Source organism: Phragmites australis, chromosome 1 (assembly GCF_958298935.1).
Source record: "Phragmites australis chromosome 1, lpPhrAust1.1, whole genome shotgun sequence".
Classification (NCBI taxonomy): domain Eukaryota; kingdom Viridiplantae; phylum Streptophyta; class Magnoliopsida; order Poales; family Poaceae; genus Phragmites; species Phragmites australis.
The window spans coordinates 40,708,913-40,716,431 of NC_084921.1; the positions used below are offsets into that span (position 1 = coordinate 40,708,913).

At 44.3% G+C, this 7,519-nt stretch overlaps 2 protein-coding genes across 2 annotated transcripts; both read left to right on the forward strand.

Moving 5' to 3' along the window:
- The first annotated feature begins 1,924 nt into the window (after positions 1–1,924).
- On the forward strand, positions 1,925–2,965 carry LOC133884855 (protein phosphatase 2C 50-like). The gene is made up of 3 exons (XM_062324435.1): positions 1,925–2,269; positions 2,357–2,706; positions 2,749–2,965. Exons 1-3 carry the CDS (start codon positions 1,925–1,927, stop codon positions 2,963–2,965), a joined length of 912 nt encoding a protein of 303 aa, XP_062180419.1.
- Positions 2,966–3,346: 381 nt separating this feature from the next.
- LOC133919186 (KRR1 small subunit processome component homolog) lies at positions 3,347–7,003 on the forward strand. The gene is made up of 12 exons (XM_062363498.1): positions 3,347–3,748; positions 3,857–3,933; positions 4,028–4,138; positions 4,823–4,891; positions 5,040–5,096; positions 5,198–5,236; positions 5,378–5,482; positions 5,578–5,660; positions 5,748–5,829; positions 6,134–6,277; positions 6,360–6,440; positions 6,576–7,003. The coding sequence occupies exons 1-12, from the start codon at positions 3,541–3,543 to the stop codon at positions 6,693–6,695; spliced, it is 1,176 nt and encodes a 391-aa protein (XP_062219482.1). The 5' UTR covers positions 3,347–3,540; the 3' UTR covers positions 6,696–7,003.
- The last annotated feature ends 516 nt before the right edge of the window (positions 7,004–7,519 follow it).

The window sequence follows — 7,519 nt, forward strand, 5'->3', positions numbered from 1 at the left end:
AACGTCGGCTGCCCTTATCCATTTGAGATGGGCCGAAACGGGCTGATTTCACTGTACATTCGGCCCGTTTCGGCCTTTTAATCATTTTCGATCTTTTACGAACTCCCAATGTTTAAGCAGCTATTTGGTGATGCAAATGATTTTTTTAAAATTCTTTTCACATATAGTTTTAGAATTAACTCTAGTTTTTTATGAATTTTTTTTAAAATTTTTTTGAGTTTTTTCAAAATCAATTTAAATTTTTAATTCAAATTTAGTTACCGATTGCATTATGAAACGGAGTCGGATCAGTATGATCGGTTACCACGTATTTCCAACGGTAACCGACACATTTTTAAACCCTGATGCCGAGTCTCGCGTGCTCCTAGTATCACCATGAGTTGAATGGAAAACACCACCTCCAGGTCATTTGTGTGTTCAACTGCGTCGGTTTTCTCTCTGAGGCGGTGGGACACATGGCCACTCCAGGTCATTTGTGTGTTTCTCTGGCTAGTCCCTGGGGCCAAAATACAACACTCCAGCTGTCACCAACTCGAGGTCCTAAGAATCAAGGTGTGAAAAAAAATATATCATGGAGGTTCTTGTGGTTTCCGTAAGTCGAAATTTGAACGATATTTTGTTCCTAGAAAAATTCCGAGGCTCCTTCAGATCCTCCAAACAATTGCTGTAGCGGCTTAAAGTTTGAAATTGCCGGTCAAGAGCTGGTACCCACCTTGTCTTTGAAGTGAGCCAGCTCAAGAAACATTTGGGTTGTAACGCTTCTACGAACGACTCAACGTTTGATACTATGGCTGAACCTTCCGCCTGAAGATTATTCTACCTGGAAAGATGCAAATTGTATCGGATACAAGTTGCCAAAGTTTATTCTCAAACCATCAAATCTAGGTGTCCCCTAGTGCCAGTCCTCGAGGATGAGTATTATCCTCAGAAGGGAGTTACTGTTAAGCTTGGTTAGATTATAGGAACCCAATGATGTCTTGTATTCGTTTATACGTTTAAATATCCTCAGGAGGGAGTTACTGTTACCTTTGTCGGATCGGATGTTTTACCGTCTATCATATATTTTCACCAGACATATGTAAACCCATGTATAAACCCTTATTAATGGAGAAATGGCATCACATTATTACCCAAAATACTATCTATATCTATACCTTTTATAAAATACACAAGTTATGACATATCTAATCGATCTATATCGTCCATCCAAATTGATCAAACGGTCACTATATAAAGTTGGATCATGTTCCTTCTTAAAAAATACATTTAATTTCTCATTATTTGTATTACATACCTAAACGTCCAATAGTTATCTTCTACACATTCCAAAAATACATTTAATCTTCTATTATTTATCTTTCATACTTTTTCGGATTGCTATATCTTAAATTGATTATATATATACACACTGTATGTATATTCTGCAGGTATGCTCATTGTAGTTCATGTTTGCGCACACCCCACAAGTTGTAACTCACAGTGTTTCGGATTGTAACTGGGGGATGTGCGCAATACGAATAACAAGTTGTAACTCACAGTGTTAGCTTCTCGTGTTGCAATTATATATTTATAGACGTGAAGTTGTAACTGATCTACCTAACAAGTTGTAACTCACAGTGTTTCAAGTTGTAATTGAAGAATGTGCGCAGTGTGAATGATAAGTTGTAACTCACAGTGTTAGCTTCTCGTATTGTAATTATGTATTTTTGAACGTGAAGTTGTAACTGAGGATATACGCAAATACGAGTAACAAATTGTAACTCACAGTGTTAGCTTTTTATGTTACAATTATGTATTTCTGATATAAAATTATAACTGATCTACCTAACAAATTGTAACTCACAGTATTTCGGGTTGTAACTGGGGATGTGCACAGTACGAATAGCAATTGCGCATAGATTCGTAATAGCCTCGTCGTGTATATATGTATATATATGCCGCGTGCGCGCCGTTCTTGGAGGGGCGCGCCGGCGGGACGGAGAGGACGGATCTGTCCGCTAGGACCGCCGCCTGGTGCGGAGGCAATAGGAGGAGGACGAGCGTGTACCTCACGGAGTGCGTGCCGGCGTGGGGCTGCGCCACGACGTGCGGCCGCGGCGCAGCGATGGAGGGCGCGTGCGCCGCTGTGCCGCGCTTCGCCGAGGTGCCGGTGCGGATGCTCGCGGGCGCGCGGGAGCCGGACGCGCTCGGGCTCGGCCTCGACGCCGCAGCCGCGCTCCGGCTGCCCGCGCACCTGCTCGCCGTGTACGACGGGCATGGCGGCTCCGAGGTTGTAATCTGCCATTCTTAACTCGAGCGAACGCACCAACCTTTCGATCCCTCACTCGTCATGCTCTGGTGTTGTCTCTACATACAGGTGGCGAACTACTGCCGGGACAGGATCCACGTCGTGTTGAGAGATGTGCTGAGCAGAGCGGCGAGCGGGTTAGGGGAATCGGGGGACCTGGACATCAAGGAGCACCGGGAGAAGGTTACCAGTGATTCTTTCCAGAGGGTAGATGACGAGGTGTCGGGGGAACCAAGCAGGTTCCCTAATGGCGTCAGCGGGGTCCAGTGCAAACCTGTTGCCGCAGCCGACGTCGGCTCCAACGCTGTTGTAGCGGTTGTCTGCTCTTCTCATGTCATAGTTGCGAATCGCGGGGATTCACGCGTGGTGCTCTGCTGCGGGAAGAAGCCCATTGCTCTGTCCGTCCATCACAAATCAAAGTACAATCGACACCAGTGTTCGGTTAGGCTACATTTTTTTAGTAATGGTGAAGACGAGTGCGCGAGGATTGAGGACGCAGGAGGGAAGGTCGTCTCTGGTATACTTGCTATGTCACGGTCCATAGGTAAGTATGTTGCCTCTTTGCATGCCCAACATCCCAATCTTACAGTACAGTTTAAATGGATGATGATGTCGAGCTGTATTTTTAGAGATTGGAATGAGATCGAAATTAACCTGACATCATACGCTTTAGTTTAAGACTAATTAAAAACAAAAAAAATGCTAGACCAAGTTGTAAGGAACATTGTGCAACAGCCCGCCTAAATATCGAATATTTGCGGGTCGACGCAGCCGCAATCAATATTTTTTGAACCGCAAGCGGCAAATCAAATCTAGATCTAACAGTTGAAAATGAAATTGTAGTTACAAACTTGGCTCCCAAGTGATGTGAGACTAAATAATTTAGAACTAGTACACGACTAATTCCCAAAATTTAGGGATGTACCGCAACAAATACTTCCGAATATATATTTTATTTTGGACTAATGAATTTACAGACATCTACTGGAGCCTGGGAGACTGGCCCCACCCGTCATTCGTACACAAGGGCCTTCCTCCCCAGTATCTCACAACTCCAGGGACCTCGTTGTAAATTAGAACAGAGCCGCGCCCAAAACCCCCCGAACCCTACTTCCCCACTCATCTCCACCTCCCCGCCGGCGGCAAACGTACCAACCCTAATCAGCGAGGTAGTCCTAACCGTAACCCCGCCGCATACTCCTCCTCCTGTCCCACGAAGCCACACCACGCACTAGCTCCTCTCCCGGTCAGCCATGGCGTCGGAGGACGAAGCGAATGCGGCGGAGGCGGAGGCGCCGGAGGGGAAGCAGTGGCGGCGGAAGGGGAAGCACGACAAGCCTAAGCCGTGGGACGAGGACCCCAACATCGACCACTGGAAGATCGAGAAGTTCGACCCCGCGTGGAACGAGACCGGCATGCTCGAAGTCAGCTCCTTCTCCACCCTCTTCCCCCAGTACCGAGGCAAGGACTCCCTCCTCTTCTCCTCTTCAGTCCTGCAATTCGTTGGGAATGAGGCGCATTTTGAGTATTTTTAGGCGAATTTGTGAGGTATTGCTTGTTTGAGTGCAGAGAAGTACCTTCAGGAGGTTTGGCCGATTGTCAAGGGCGCCTTGAAGGAGTTCGGAGTCTCGTGCGAGCTCAATTTGGTACGTGATGAGTGATTAAGCCTTTTTTATATTCGGTGCCGAGATTATTGCGTGGTAAGCAATTGATCTAGGGCCTCTCTTGATGTGTGTGTAGGTGGAGGGATCAATGACTGTTTCGACCACCCGGAAGACCAGGGACCCCTACATTATTGTCAAGTCCAGGGAACTGATAAAGTTATTGTCACGGAGCGTCCCTGCACCTCAGGTATGACTCATTGTGTATTCAGATGTCAAAGTCTTATCTGTATATACTACGTGGAGATTGTTGTTGAACTTTTGGGAGGTAGCCCGTGTATATGAGTGGAGTTGACTGTTGAGATTAGTTTACAGTTTTGTTAGGGTATAGGGCCTGTTTGGGAGATCTCGAACTCCTGGATTCTTGTAGAATATAGAATTTGTAGGCTCAAATAAAGTGGTTTAAGCAAATGTTTTAGTCTCAAATAGCAACAAGTTGGCTCCCCCAAACAGCCACCGTCCACCTCCAGCTGCATCTCCAAGAATTCGTGGAGCTGGGATAGGACACTCCAGCTCAAGCATGTGCTCTACCAAACAAACCAATAGTATGCCATTCCATGTTCCTGATCTGCTCCCGCATTCTGCTTGAGGAAGGCTAAAATAAAGTGGTTTAAGCAAATGTTTATAGCCTCAAATAGCAACAAGTTGACCCCCCAAACAGCCACCATCCACCTCCAGCTCCGTCTCCAAGAATTCGTGGAGCTGGGATAGGATACTCCAGCTCGAGCATGTGCTCTACCAAACACGCCCATAGTATGCCATTCCATGTTCCTGATCTACTTCCGCATTCTGCTTGAGGAATTTTCGAGATTTTTTTTTTGTTTGCGATAACTGTATGGATCTTATTTGATTTTACTCATACTGATCTTTGCAGGCAATCAAAATTCTCAATGATGAGATGAGCTGTGATATTATGAAGATTGGTAGCCTTGTAAGAAATAAGGTGAGACTCCTTTTCATCATTCAACTAAAATTATATATGATAATATGCTAAATATAATTAGCGATTTAGTGTCCTCAATCACTTTCTTTTTGTCAGTCCTATTGAATTTATCTCATCTTCCAGTTCATTAATAATGTTCCATCTACAGGAACGGTTTGTTAAAAGGAGAGAACGCCTTTTAGGCCCTAATTTATCTACCCTTAAGGTAAAACATGTTCTCATACCTATGGGCACCTCTTTTGTTATCATAAACTCGGAATAATCATAAACCCCTTTGTTGCTTACACATTGTTTCATGTACTACAGGCCATTGAGATTTTGACTGGCTGCTACATCTTAGTGCAGGTTTTCCATAATTTCTTACCTTATTATGTGCTTCATTTTAGATTGCATTTGGGGTATTCTTATGTTGCATTATGGGGTTTTCTCCTTTTTACACTATTTGCGAATGTTATTTATTACTTCTGTTGCCTGTCCCATTGAAAGGGAAACACGGTTGCAGCCATGGGTTCCTTTAAGGGATTGAAACAAGTTCGAAGGATTGTAGAGGATTGCTTAAAGAATATAAAGCATCCAGTGTACCACATCAAGGTGACTGGTTTGGCCCTTCCAAATATTTTTTTGAAAAGTGATGTTAACAGGAAACAAACTGTTTGTTGCTTACCGCCTACTGCCAAACTATATAGGAACTCCTAATCAAACGTGAGCTAGCTAAAAATCCTTCTCTAGCCACTGAAAGCTGGGATAGGTTTCTCCCAAAGTTCAAGAAGTAAGTGACTTGCATCTTATTTCTATTAGAGGGTCAATACCAAGTATATTATATGTATGTGATTCTTTGTCGCTTCTTATTTTTCAGGAAGAATGTGAAGCAGAAGAAGCCTCAAACTAAGGAGAAGAAGCCATACACACCCTTTCCGCCGCCTCAACAGCTTAGCAAGGTAATGTCCAAGTTATATTTTTCATTTCAATTTTAAGTCACTGTACTGGTTGTATACAACATTCATAACCAGTGTACTAGTGATTATTAGGGGTTATCAGTTCTGTCCTGCAACTTGTGCTTATGTCAGATGTCCGTCCATGCATGTTACTTGAAGTTGGAGTGAACAGCTTCCATAGGCTATATATAGCTTCCTTATTTGTCTTGTATTGCGTGGGTGTACTAGTTGAAAGTGCTTCATATTGTTTGCTAGTTTCCTTTTGCATATTGTACCCGGGATTGATCTATCATTCTGGATTTTGTAGATTGATCTTGAACTTGAGAGTGGTGAGTATTTCATGAGTGACAAAAAGAAATCAGCCAAGAAATGGCAAGAGAAGCTGGAGAAGCAAGCAGGGAAATCCGAAGAAAACAAAAGAAAGAGGGAGGCTGTGTTTGTTCCTCCAAAGGTTGGAATAAATTCCCTTTTTTGGTATTGTTTCATTTCTCCTTTTGCATTCATGATTACACATAAGTTGTTATTTGTTGCAGGAGAACACTGCAGGTCCATCTGAATCTGACAAGACTACCAATGACAATAATGAGATAGCCGATATAGCCAAGTCCTTAAAGGTACACTGTTATTGTTTTTTCGTGCTTAGTATATCAACAACTGTTGTTATTGTTAACCTGTTTTGGAGTATTGGATGCTTTTTCGTTAACATGGTCACCCCACCTATCATCCTGAATTTTATTCTCTATTTGCAGAAAAAGGCAAAGGAATTCAGAAGGAATGAGGCACAAGAAAATGTCAGAGCTGAATCCTATCTCGCAAGTACTGAAGAACCACGCCCAAAAAAGAAGCACAAGTCAACCAAGTCCAAGTAGCCATAACCCGAATGCATCACGAGAGTGGCTTCTATGGTAAATCTTCGCCAAAAGGACTAGTCGAGCCATTTCTATAAGTCGGCCGTGCATACAATTAACCCATGAGAGTGCAAGAGTTTCTATTGAAGATGATAGAACAAAAATCTGAACATTTTTTGCTCTTGATGCAAAAGTTGCTCTGCACGGTTTGTGGTCTGTGGGCAGCTGTCCTCGGGCTGATGAACATCAACAAGTTTTGAGCCACTCGATCTTGTAGTTAAAAGATACAAAATGATAAATTTAGCTAAGCTTATGATTTTGTTCGTCATGTCCTTGGTTGTTTGTCTTCGTGCACCGTCCTTTCGAATGCTTTACCACGCATCTGGCTCGACCTTCACGAACACCGCAACCCCAGTGACCATACTCGTCGCTCCGTGGTAGGACATCTTCATGTGTGATCCCGACCCCTGGTTCTCGGAGGACGCTTGCGTTCCGCAGCGCGCCGGTCGATCGAGAGCGGGAAATGCGCGTATGTTGCACTACTACCACCCGAAGCTTCGTCAGGGCGTCCAGCGAGACGCGTGCCGCCGCCATTCACGCGATATATAAGGCATGCGCGGAAGCAGATAGCATTGAGATCGCCGTGGTTCCTACAATAGCGAAATGTCAGGGACTGTCCCCTAGCTGGCCTAGCGCTCTCTGGTACAAAGGGGCTGGCTGGACCACGGTATACAAAGGGGCAGCACAGCACGCGTGAGGGACATCGAAGAACAAGACCACAGAACTCTCTTCCTCCTGGAGACTTCTCTTCCAGCTCAGACTCCATTTCTCCGATTCCCTTGCCC

Bases quoted from the DNA above. Each gene is read 5' to 3' on its own strand.
- LOC133884855 (XM_062324435.1), top strand. From the start codon at position 1,925: ATGTATATATATGCCGCGTGCGCGCCGTTCTTGGAGGGGCGCGCCGGC. The intron at 2,270-2,356 runs GTTGTAATCTGC...CTCTACATACAG, and splicing joins ACGGGCATGGCGGCTCCGAG to GTGGCGAACTACTGCCGGGA. The intron at 2,707-2,748 runs GTACAATCGACA...ACATTTTTTTAG, and splicing joins TCCGTCCATCACAAATCAAA to TAATGGTGAAGACGAGTGCG.
- LOC133919186 (XM_062363498.1), top strand. From the start codon at position 3,541: ATGGCGTCGGAGGACGAAGCGAATGCGGCGGAGGCGGAGGCGCCGGAG. The intron at 5,097-5,197 runs GTAAAACATGTT...CATGTACTACAG, and splicing joins CTAATTTATCTACCCTTAAG to GCCATTGAGATTTTGACTGG. The intron at 5,661-5,747 runs GTAAGTGACTTG...CTTATTTTTCAG, and splicing joins TTTCTCCCAAAGTTCAAGAA to GAAGAATGTGAAGCAGAAGA.